Here is a 13,009-nt window from a genome sequence, read left to right on the forward strand (position 1 = left end):
TTAATGCCTATTATTGCGTTCAAGTGGCATATTTGTCAAGTTGTCATACATAATATTGTATATCTCTTCCATTCCAAGAAATAATATTATACATGCTTTTTATAGTAACTACTGGGAAAACAAGTCAGTGTTAAAAAAAAAAGTGATTTCATCTTATATATATGTAGAATACATGAGCTAAATTAGAGTTAATTGGATGGAAGTCTAATAATTTAGGTAGTTACTGTAAAAGATTTTCATGAGAGCATTTGGAAATAGTAAAAGAAAAACCTGAGAAAATATTATAGTGTCAAATTTCCACCACTGGCATATTTCAGTTCTTTTTCCTAGAATTCATGGTAATCTTGACTTTCTGCAAATATAATTTTATAAACATCTGCTTTCTCTTTAATGCCTAATAATATGCATGGTGATCATAATATTTAAAATTTTTTCTTCTTATGTTTTAGCAAATCTTAAATCACATTTTGGATGATATTGAATTTTTTATCACCAAACTTCAAAAAGCAGCCGAAGCATTTTCTGAGCTTTCTAAAAGGAAAAGGAACAAGAAAAGTAAAAAGAAAGGCCCTGGGGGTAAGTTGGATTTTACTCAAGTTTTGAAGTTCATTAAGAATTCCAGATTGGAACAAGTTTTGAGGTTCCATCATAATCTAGAAAAAGTCATTCAGGTAAATGTTTGTTGCTTCTTTGGGACCCCTAGATATAATAGACATGAACTGGGATGGATACTGCAAAAAGTGCATCCTTTCTAATTGGGAGAGTAGCTAGGGTGCTGTGTCCAGGTTAGCATCAGGATTTTTTGTTTTAAATGTAAGAACTGTAGTATATATGTACTTGTGTGCATGATAAGATTAGGATTGAATTTTTAATGAAATAAGGTCAAATATATGGTAAATACAACAAATGATTTAACAAAGGAAAAAGAAGTTTAATAATTACAAATTTTATAACTTGTATAAAAATATACTTAGTTCCTGAATAAAAAAAAACCCAGACAAAATGGATTCTATTTATTTATTTGTTTGTTTGTTTATTCATTTATTCATTCATTTATTTATTTATTCATTCATTCATTTATTTATTTTTGGCAAGGCAATTGGGGTTAAGTGACTTGCCCAGGGTCACACAGCTAGTAAGTGTTAAGTGTCTGAGGCTGGATGTGAATTCAGGTCCTCCTGAATCCAGGGCTGGTGTTCTATCCACTGTGCCACCTATCTGTCCCCAAAATGGATTTTAAATCACCATCCAGTCATATGTTGCCTTAAGGAAATATGCGTGAGACAGAATGAGAAGTTTAAATTAAATTTAGTATGCCTCAACCTACTCTAGAAAATTAGGGGTTAGGATCATGCTAATCAACAAGGATGAATTTGAATTATATAGTAATGAGAGACAAAAAGAGAACTATATCATACTTAAAGATACCATCAGAAATGAAGAAAATGTTAGGATTACTCATAATTGACCTGTGATTTTATGTTGGACATAACCAACGCATAGCAACCAATTTTTTAAAGGAAAAATGAATAGAATTGCAAAAGGACTTGGACAGAAAAACAGTATCAGGAGATGTCTATACCTTACCAGTTGCTCATGATAAATAAAAGAAAGTTTCAGACTGGACTAAAATATAGGAAAAAAAAAACTAGATTCAATGAACATATTGACAGTGTCTTCAAGAATAATAGAGAATTTTCTTTTTGTTCAAATAATCACAGAACTTTTACAAATGTTGACCATACCCTAGGGTGAAAGAAATTAAAAGTAAACTCAGAATGGCAAAAAATCTAAACACTATTTTTACAGGTTTTAATTTAATAAAAAGAGTCCTCATATGCATCCAGGTTTCAGATATACCCTACACCAACACTGATACCAAAGCTCTGGTAAAGCCACTGTACTCAAATTGACAGAAGTTCTACCAGATAATGGCAAAAAAATATTGTGGTGAGATTCCTAACAACATGAACAAGGGACAAGCCATGGTCATGGAAACAAGACCCCAGGAAAAAGCTACAGACTTGTCCTGGTGGGTAAAACTGAGACTGGGAAAAATGCAACAGGGAACCGCATCCTTGGGAAATGAATATTTGAGTTAGGACTAAGCAGCAAAGTTGATAATCAAGACTTATTTGAAAATAGATCAGTTGTGGAATGAAAAAAAAAATTTAGTTGTGAATCTTCCTGGGATTTTTGACACTGATGTGCCTGATGTGTACACTTGAGAAGATTTCAGCCCCTACCTAATCATGTCCTCTCCTGGGCCTCATGCCATTATCTCGGTAGCCCCACTTGTTGTTCATCCTTCCTCTGAAAAGAAGACTAATGATATCATGGAGTGAGGTCTTCACTTGAGCATGAACTGGATTTAAGAGTGGCAGAGTTAAACAGAATCATCAGCTTCACTCTTTCCTCCAGAATCATTCAGAATCAATCTAGGGGCGAGGCAAAAGGCAAGATTGATGATGGTCCAAGATGCAGTGAATGCCCTTGGCGTCTTTGATGCCTGACCAAGCTCTAAGTGCTCCATGGCACCTGATTCAGCTGCCTTCATGGACACTGGAACAAAGTGTTCTCATCTACACATTTCACAGGGGGACATTTTCCCATGCTTGGAGTAGACATTCCTCTAACTCACCAACAGGTTTGGGGCCTCTCAGTTATCTTCCTAACTGTTACACCAAGGAGGAGCAAGATGAAGTAAAGAAAATCCTGGGAATTTGTGGTTCCAAAGCCATGGACTATATGATCATTTTATTCACCCAGAAGGATCATTTGGGAGGCATTGATTTGAACCAATACGTAGACGAAACTAGGGATGAAGGCTTGAAAGACTGATAGTCCAGTTTGGTGGAAGGCGATGTGGATTCAACTGCTGGGCAAATGGAAGGGAGCAAGAGGCCTAGCTGACAGCTTCTGGCTTCTGCAATTGGGGCAGAAAGAATAGAGGCTTTTGCTATACATGCCATTTGTATCAACAGGCCAAAAAGATGATTCAGGAACATACCGAAGTACTGAAAAAAAGCTTACATGCAAGACTTGAAAAGACTGAAAGAGGAAATAAGACAGGAATATAAGAAGGAAATCAGAAAATTAAAGGATGAGCTGAAGCAGAGAGAACAAAAAAAAGGAAAAAGTATGTCAGAAGCTTACAGAAAAAGCTTTCTATGCAGATAAGCAAAGAAATACCAGAGCTGACATTGTGAGCCATAACGTGTTCTTTGAAAACTTCCTGAAATTTTGGGGAGCAGCCTGTGTCATCATTAAAAATGTATTTAAGGATTAAGGAACTTGGTAAAATTATCTTAAGCTTTCTGTTACTTTTCTAGCTTCTTCTTTCTCTGTTGTTTATTTGATGAATCCTCAATGATCCCAGGTCCATCTTACCACTCATATCTTCAGAAATTGACAGCTGCAAAGCTTCAATCATCAGAAATACCCTAATATTTATTAACTAATATTTTAATCTGAAAATAAATGGAGAGATTCTTTTCCTGTGAAAAACCAGAGAAGGAAATGATAATTCTTCTGAACTAGAAATGTTCCCTCCAAGATCCAGAGGAAGACAAAAGGAATCCAGAGTAAAGCTTGTAAGAGGACTTTGGTAGTAGTCCATTCCCTTCTCTCCAGAAAGGAAATATGTTTACTGGGATAGTGGATCTTACTTGCATTTCAGTTGTTATCAAGTGACATATCATAGCTAATAGCTCACATTTGTGTAGGACATTAAGAATTGCAGAGCATTCTATGTAGTATTAAATATCTCACTTGATTTGATTCTCTCTTTTTTTTTTTTTGCGGGGCAATGGGGGGTTGTGACTTGCCCAGGGTCACACAGCTAGTAAGTATCAAGTGTCTGAGGCTGGATTTGAACTCAGGAACTCCTGAATCCAGGGCCAGTGCCTTATCCACTGCACCACCTAGCTGCCCCTTGATTTGATTCTTATAACAACCCTGAAGATACTATTATGATCTAAGTTAAGACTGAAAGAAATTGTGACTTGTTGAGGATCACAGGGCTAGTAAATGTCTGAGGCAGGATTTGAATTGAGTCTTCCTGTCTCTAAGTGAGACACTCTACTCACTACACCAAATAGCATTTGGAGAGGGAGGAGATGAAATCCTGTTATATTCATGTTTATTAATCCAAAGGCTAGAATTGTCTATAAGTTTTCTGCTTTATAATGATCCTCTCTCATTTCCTATTCATTGAACTTGTCAGAATTCTGTATCATTGACTATCATGTTACTAGTAATGACAATGGCAGGTTATTTCTGTAACCCTTTAAGATTTACAAAGCCTTTCCTCACAGCAGCCCTTTGAATTAATACTGCAGGTCTTACTCCTGTTTTACAGATGAGAAAATAGGTTCAGAAAGAACAGCTGGTTTTGTCACAAAAATAGTTAGTATTGAGGTTAGGATAAAAGCCTGGACCTCTCCTGATTTCAAGTCCAGTGCTCTTTTTTATTATACCACATCACCTCTTTGATTAAATGACTGTTTATTCAAAGTCTCAGGATTCAATCTGCCTTGAACAGATCACATTTGGAGTACAATGATGGTGTAAGTGAATGCCAAATTTCTGTTAACCCATAGACAGTGAAAAACTCTTACCCAATAGATGAGACAATGTGGTTTAACATGTTCACTTCATTCTGCTAGGTAAACTGCATGATCTGAATAAAACTTGACATTTCTTGTTATAAATACATGAATGAATAAATTTAAATAGCCCTCAATAAGCCCTCAATAAATATGATAAATAGATGCAAGCCTAACTGAAGACTAAAAAGCCAAATATGCTTGGGTCAAAGATCAAATTATTAAAACAATAAAAATTATATTAAAATTACATTATTAATAAATGTACATATGTGTAGCTAAAGTAATTAAATAGCCATAATAAATAAAAGACAATAAAATTCCAAGTTGGCACAACTATGGAAAGGAAACAAATTGTTTACATAAAATAAACATATTCTGCATTGCTTCTATTATACTATGTTGCAAATATGGGAACTTCTGTTTCATGGACTTTTGACAAACTTTCACTTGGTTACACCATAAGAGAAGCTACAGCAATTAAGTTTTAAATGAAATATGTGTTGAGAAAAGCCTTTCTGGATTGTATTTGCAATTAATTCTGAAACTTATCTCTCTTTTTATTTCACTAGAGGGTGTATTAACACTCCGAGCAAAACCCCCACCTCCTGATGAATTTTTCGACTGCTTCCAAAAATTTAAGCATGGATTTAATCTCCTGGTAAGTGGAAAGACATTTATGTATACAGTACAAATAAGAGAAAGAAGGAACATTGTACATTCATTAACTTGGTGAACTTTTTTAAAAGTTCTAAGAAACTTGTGTCTATTTACAGTCTTGTTTTGCATATTTTGAACAAAATATAGAGAAGATGAAGACTGAACTATATAACTTGGTTAAAAAGAATGTAATACTTGCTCTTTTTTTTTATTTTTCTGATCTCCTTATATAAGATTATATTCAATTTAAGAAATGGAATTAGCCATCAAGAAATATTTCTCCTAATCCAATTAGATCCAGTCTGACAAATATTTATTAGATACAAGGGACTGTAATAGGTACTTTTTAAAAAAAAAAATTTTTTTTGGTGAGGTAATTGGGGTTAAGTGACTTGCCCAGGGTCACACAGCTAGTAAGTGTCAAGTGTCTGAGGTCAGATTTGAACTCAGGTCCTCCTGACTCCAGGGCCATTGCTCTATCCACTGCGCCACCTAGCTGCCCCTGTAATAGGTACTTGGAATTAAAAGACAGAACACAAAACAGTTCCTGTCCTCAAGGAGATTACCTCTTACAGGGGGGATAAAACAGACAAACAGATAAGCTCATACATAATTATTGAATGAAAGCAAGAATTCTTTCAAGGGAGTGGCACTTGAGCTGAGTTGTAAAGGAAATTGAAGCTTCTACAAGGTAGGGGTGAAAAGAGAATGCATTCCAGCTATTGTCACTACTTTTAAAGACATAGAAACAAGGGATGGGATTCTAAGTTCGGAGAACAAGTAGTCCAGTTTGCCTGGAACATGGACTGCATGAAGGTGAATAATATAAAATAAGCCTGAAAGTTCATATGGAGCCACAGTATAAGAAATTTAAATGCTTTTGAAAGTAACCTTGGAGAAAGTAGTTTCGGTTGAGTAATGAGGTCAGAAGCCAAATTAAAGAGCTTAGCTGAGAAGTTAATAACAGGATAGGAAATGGAAGTAATGAAAAAACACATTTTTTTTTAAAGATCTTTGTGAAAAGGGGTAGGTTAATAGGATTTTGGACTGAACGGGGGGGGGGGAGGGAGGGAGGGAGGGAGAGAGAGAGAGAGAGAGAGAGAGAGAGAGAGAGAGAGAGAGAGAGAGAGAGAGAGAGATCCCATTGGTAAAAGAAATAAATATCAAAGGGGTTGGCCTTTACAAAAAGAAGTGCCAACTCTTCATCAGAAACTACAGCAGAGAATGGGAGATAATGTTGAGAGGTTTTGAAGCATGGGATAGGAAGTTCACAAGAGATGGTTTCTCTTTTCTCTGTTAAATGGAACCTATCCAAAACAATTCATTGTCTTTCTCCCTAAGCCCTCCCTAAGTCCAATTTTTTCCATTACTGTAGAAGGCAATACAATGACCCCCCAAACCAAGAAGTCATCCTTGATTCCTCCCTTTTTCTCACCCCTGCACTGCTCCCTCAACCCCACCCCATCCAATCTACTACCAAGGCCTACTGGTTTCAGCTTTGCTACTTCCCTCAAATATGCCCCCTTTTGTATTCTTACACTTCTTCCACTCTAGTACAGGTGCTCACCTTGAACACCAGAGCCTGGTGTCCAAGCCTCTTGTCTTGGGTTGGGTTTACAATGGTAGTTCCTCCTCCATGCCAGCTTCATGGTCATGGAAGGCTATAGTCAAAGCAGAGTGGCAATAGACTTTAGCTTGTGGAGGTTGTATGGATAGAAGACCCAGTCACTGAACAGGGCCCAAGCCTGCAGCATCTGCTTATGTTGCTCAATGAAAAAGGCAAAACTTTGGCTACCATCTTGTCAGCCAAAGTGGTCATTGACATCAGGGTAACGTTTGCTCTGTCAGTATGATAATGCAGTATACTCTTCTTAATGCTGACCTACGTCGTTCTTTATCAAGTATCTCTCCTCTGCTCTATGGCATGGAATTCTGGGGAAAATAAAAATTAAAAAATGTTGTCTTATTGTTTCAGGCAAAATTGAAGTCTCACATCCAGAATCCTAGTGCTGAAGATTTGGTTCATTTTTTGTATACACCATTAAACATGGTAAGCTCTAAATCATCCAAACAGTTTTAGAACTAGAAATAGTGATGGGTAGTCCATTTCCCACTACTTTGTCCCATACCCTACTTCATTTTACTATTCCTTCAAAACATTTGTAGCACCTGATTTAAATATTTTTCTATAAAAGATAATGTGGATTAGTGTGTGGGGAATTTTCCTTAGAAGACAGAGATTTGAAATTTTTTATGTGCCAGCTTAGCTATTAAGATGTGCAATCAAATAATTTATACGGGGAGGCTTATACCTGCTGTGCTACTTCATGATGAGAATTAAATGAGTTGATTTATATTTTTAAAAAGCATTATAACTATTGTTAAATGTATTTTAATGAATGTATAAGGATGGTAAAAGTAAGAACAATTCATTTTAGCCCATTAAAATGTGCTAATGATTACCAGCAACCTTTCTAGCTTTGAAATCCTATGATTTGATCAATTCAACAAGCATCTATAGATGACTACTAGATGTGAGAGACACTGAGACCAAATCCTGCTCCCTAGATCATTTACAATGGGAACTGAAAAAATGGGGAGGGAGGAGAGACATGGAGTGTCAAGAAAGGACTTTATGTTATAGCTGCTCTTTACGTGGTGGCAAGGAATTGGAAGTTGAGGGGGTGCCCATCAATTGGGGAATGGCTGGACAAGTTGTGGTATATGAATACAATGGAATACTATTGTGCTGTAAGAAATGATGAGCAGGAAGAGTTCAGAGAAACCTGGAGGGTCTTACGTGAGCTGATGATGAGTGAGATGAGCAGAACCAGAAGAACATTGTACACAGTATCATCAACATTGAGTGTTGACCTACTGTGATGGATTATATTCTTCTCACCAATGCAATGGTACAGAAGAGTTCCAGGGAACTCATGATAGAAGAGGATCTCCAAATCCAAGAAAAAAAAAGAAAGAAAGAACTGTGGAGTATAGATGCTGATTGAACCATACTATTTCTTTTGTTTTGGGTGCTGTTGTTTTTTTTTTCTATTTTGAGGTTTTGCATCACTGCTCTGATTCTTTCTCTTGTAACAGGATTAATGCAGAAATAGGATTAATGTTATTATGTGTTTATATATATGTGTGTGTGTATATATCTATATCTATATGTATATGTATAGATATAACCTATATCAGATATAGATATAACCTATATCAGATTACCTGCTGTCTAGGGGAGGAGGGAGGGAGGGGAGGGAGGGAGAAAAATCTGAAATTGTAAAGCATGTATAAACAAAAGTTGAGAACTATCTTTACATGTAACGGAAAAAATAAAATACCTCATACATTAAAAAAAAAAGAAAGGACTTTATGGATTCATGGAGGATGTAGCACTTAAGGTAGGTCTAGAAGAAAGGGAGGGACTTTGGCAGATTTGGTCTGGGGACTTAGAGAGCATAAGCAGAGAAGAATTAGATTGGAGAATAAGAAGTCCCTTTTTTGGCTAGAAAGTTGAGCATGTGAAGTATGAGATTTTTTTTTGCATGTGTGTGAGGCAATTGGGGTTAAGTGACTTGCCTAGGGTCACACAGCTAGTAAGTGTCAAGTGCCTGAGGCCGGATTTGAACCCAGGTCCTCCTGAATCCAGGGCCGGTGCTCTGTCCACTGCACCACCCAACTGCCCAATTTTTAAAAAAAAATTAAATCTCTGATTTAATTGGTATAGTGGACAGTTGGTGAGGAGCCTCCTTCTGCTTAGGTAGATTGGCATTTAAACATGTAAATTATGCTCTCAGAGAGCTGCTTTTCTAAATATGAGAGAAGGCTTTAAAAACATTGAAAACTAGAATGTGGAGAACTGCAAGGAATTTATAGTTTATTATTTTTTAATATAGGAAGCCACCAAAGTATCTTGAGTAGAAGATTAAGTAGAAGAGACAAAGGAGGATTATTTGAGTATCTGCATAAAAGATGGAGTGCAAAGAGCATAGGCAAGAGACAAAAAAACTGATAGGACAGTAATACTAGTCCAAGTGAGAGGAAATGAGAACTTTAACAACTCCCATGGTTATAGTGAGAGTAGAAAGAGGTGAATAAATCTGAGAGATATTGTAAAGAAAAAGGAATATCAAATGCTTAATTTCTCAGAATTAAATCAACTTCAATCTTATTTCTTTTACAGCTTGTAATCATTTTTACTTGAATGATAAAAAAAGAAACATAAAATTCCATCTGTTTTCCCAAGGGGAACAAGATAAGCTGTTAAATAAAATGTGAAATATAGTTTATTAGTTTCCAAACACAGGAAACTCGGTAACCCAATTAGTTAATAACAAAAGCTAGGCAATGTCAGGTTAAAAGAGGCAAAATCCTGTATTATGTTAGTTTGTAAATGGCTCCACCATCAAAATTTCAGTGATCATTGTTATTGTTAAAATAATTCTTACCATTGTTGTTACTACTGTCAGAGTAGAATCAAATGTACTTTCATATAGTAAGAAAGAATTATTATTCAAATCATTTTTAAAAATAGAAATATTTTTATACATCTGAAAGTATCTTGTTCTCCTTTCTTTATTATCTCTCCCCTGCTCTATGGCAGGAAATTTGTAAAAAAAATTCTGTAATATGGAATACTATTGACATTTATTATGTATTTCCCCATGTTTTTTTTCTATGCCCTCTACAAAGAACTGAAATACGGATTTATTTGTACATGTATGGAATGATACCACTTTATAAGCTACGTGTAAAAACCTCAACCATGTTACTTTCTAGCCAAATCTTATGTACTGGGCAGCTAGATGGCACAGTGGATAGAGCACTGGCCCTGGATTCAGGAGGACCTGAGTTCAAATCCGGCCTCAGACACTTAACACTTACTAGCTGTGTGACCCTGGGCAAGTCACTTAACCCCAATTGCCTCACCAAAAAAAAAACACAAAAAGAAAACAAATCTTATGTACTAAAACAAATGCAAAACACATTCATCTTTATTCCTTCTCAAGAAAATGATGCAATAGTCTCTTTAAAAAATCTATTATAAGTAGTTTAACTACTGATAACACTATCTTAATTTTTACACTACACTAATAATACATTGTTATTTTACATTATTCTAATGGTTGATCCATTTTTTGTTTTGCACCATAGCAATTTCCCAATATATCTTCTCTAGGACCAAAATTGTTTATTGTACTTAACAAAAAAGTTTGGGTGCCTTTTCATGTTGTTTTCATTTACGTTATTGTAGTCATTGTATATGATGTTTTCTTGCTTGTCCATTTATCACTAAGCATCAACTTCTGCATGTCATTCCATGTTTCTATGTATTCCTAATATTTTTTCGTGAGGCAATTGGGGTTAAGTGACTTGCCCAGAATCACACAGCTAGTGTTAAGTCTCTGAGGCTGGATTTGATCTCAGGTCCTTCTGAATCCAGGACTGGTGCTCTATCCACTGCACCATCTAGCTGCCCTGTATTCCTAACATTTTATATTTCTTTTAGTATAATTCCATAGAAAACAGTTTGTTGATGATTCCCCTGGTGATGGGTGCTTCCTTTGTTTTCCATTTTTCATTGCCACTAAAAGTGCATGTGAATTTTTGCTTATCAGTCAATCAGTAAACATATAGACTAAGTGCTGGGCATATAAAGAAAGGCAGACACAAGGTTCCTGTTCACAAGGATCTCACATTATAATGAGGAAGGCAACACACAAGTAACAATGTACATTCAGGATATATAATCTTGTAATCTCAGAGGGGAGTATTACTGCTATAGAAAGAGACAAGGAAAAGCCTCTTGCAGAAAGTAAGATTTGAACTGAATATTGAAGGAAACCTGGGAAGCCAGAAGTTGGTGGGGAAGAGGGAGATGGTTCTAGGCATGGGGCACAACCAGTGAAAAAGCATGTGAACAGGAGGGAAGACAAGGAAGCATTTTATTTGTTAAGTGCTTATTAAGTGCCAAGCACTGTGCTAAATGCTAGAGATATAAAAGCAGGCAAAAAGAACATCTTTGCCTTGAAGGAGCTCACATTCTAATGGAGAAAGGCAACCCACAAAAGGGAGCTGAAAAGTAGGATAGAGTCTGGGGGTGGGGGGTGGGTAACTGTACAAGAGCATGATGATCAAATTGTGAAATTCAGTAGCAGAGAAGAGCAGAGCCAGGAGATGGAGTATTGTGTGCTAAGAATTACAAGAAGGACAGTGTTGCAGGATCATAAAGGATGTGAGAGGGAGTAAAGTTGTTAGGAGATTGGAAGGGTAGGAAACATATAGGTGGTAAAAAGCTTTAACAACTGGCAGAGGAATCTATATTTGATCCTAGAAGTAATGTAGACCCACTGAAGTTTACTGAATAGTGAGGGGGAGGGAGGGAGGCAGGGAAGGGAGTGACATGGTCAGACCCTAGTGCTTAAAGCATAGATCATGTTGGACTGAAGGATGGACTGAAGTGGGGAAAGATGAGGCAAAGAGAAAACCAGGAGGCTTTTACAATAAAGCAAATAGTGCAAATAATGAAGCCTCTCTAGTGGTCTCATGTATTCTAATTTGCCCTATTTGAAGATATAATTATGTAAAATATATTAATTAGTTCCAGCAAAGTGGAAATATGTAGTGTGAAATATGTATGTGTGTATGTATGATGTGTTCAAGAGTTGGGGATGACAACGAGGTTTTGAGCCTGAATGTTTAGAGGATGGTGGTGCCCTAAACAGCTGTAGGGAAGAGAGAAAAACATTTGGAAAGAGGTATAATGAAGACTGTTTAGACATGTTGTTTGATAAGCCTATGAGGCATAGGCTTCTGGGACTTAACGCTTTTGCCAACCCTGTTTATCTTCATCTCTCTGCACTAATGGAAGCTATGAGAGAAAAAGTGCCTCCTAGTCTATATGTGCTAGGAATACGGGTTGGGCTCTCCTTTTTGTCTTCCAGTTTCAGCTCCTTTTGTTCAACCTGAGATTTTAACCTTCCCCCAACTTTCACAAGCAGCAAAATAGTGCAGGGAATAGAGTGTGAAACTTGGATTCAGGAAGAACTGATTAATACATGCACTAGCCATATTAGGCATGGATTTGCATGGACTTAGCTCTCTCAGCCTCAGTTTTCTCATCTGTAAAATATGGATAATAATAGTATCTATCACACAGTTATTGTAAAGATCAAATGAAATAACACATAAAGCACTTTGCCAACTCTCTTGTGCTTATATAAGTGCTTGATACTATTTCCTGTCTTGGTCACCACTGAAACCATGGAAGGCCTTAATCTGTAAGCAAGACAGGTTTAAATCTTTTACAGTGTTTTTTTTTGTTTGTTTGTTTTTGGTGAGGCAATTGGGGTCAAGTGACTTGCTCAGGGTCACAAAGCTAGTAAGTGTTAAGTGTCTGAGGCCCGATTTGAACTCAGGTCCTCCTGACTCCAGGGCCGGTGCTCTATCCACTGTGCCACCTAGCTGCCCCCAAGACAGCTTTAAATCTAAAATAGTCAGTTACAGTGGTGCGCCAGTTAACTGGAATAAAGTAAAATAAATAAGATATAATAATAATAAACCTCATAACTTTATATATCTGTTTTAAAAAAGCTTTTTAATGTACAATATATCTTCCATTGGCTACAATAAATTGTTTTTACAAGTTTTACCATGGAGTTCACAAGATTTTGATACATTCTATAAATCTTTACCATCAAAGCACATTTATCACATTCAAGTTAAGTGTACCTTTGATG

The 13,009-nt window shown here is 36.4% G+C and overlaps 1 protein-coding gene across 1 annotated transcript in view; it reads left to right on the plus strand.

The window, feature by feature from the left end:
• The window catches only part of EPS8 (epidermal growth factor receptor pathway substrate 8), a 263,798-nt gene that overhangs the window by 197,524 nt on the left and 53,265 nt on the right, over nt 1–13,009 (plus strand). The window contains 3 exon segments of the mRNA XM_043969277.1: nt 450–576; nt 5,180–5,268; nt 7,243–7,317. Of these exon segments, the coding sequence (XP_043825212.1) occupies nt 450–576; nt 5,180–5,268; nt 7,243–7,317 (291 nt within the window).

This window comes from Dromiciops gliroides, chromosome 5 (assembly GCF_019393635.1).
Source record: "Dromiciops gliroides isolate mDroGli1 chromosome 5, mDroGli1.pri, whole genome shotgun sequence".
Lineage (NCBI taxonomy): Eukaryota > Metazoa > Chordata > Mammalia > Microbiotheria > Microbiotheriidae > Dromiciops > Dromiciops gliroides.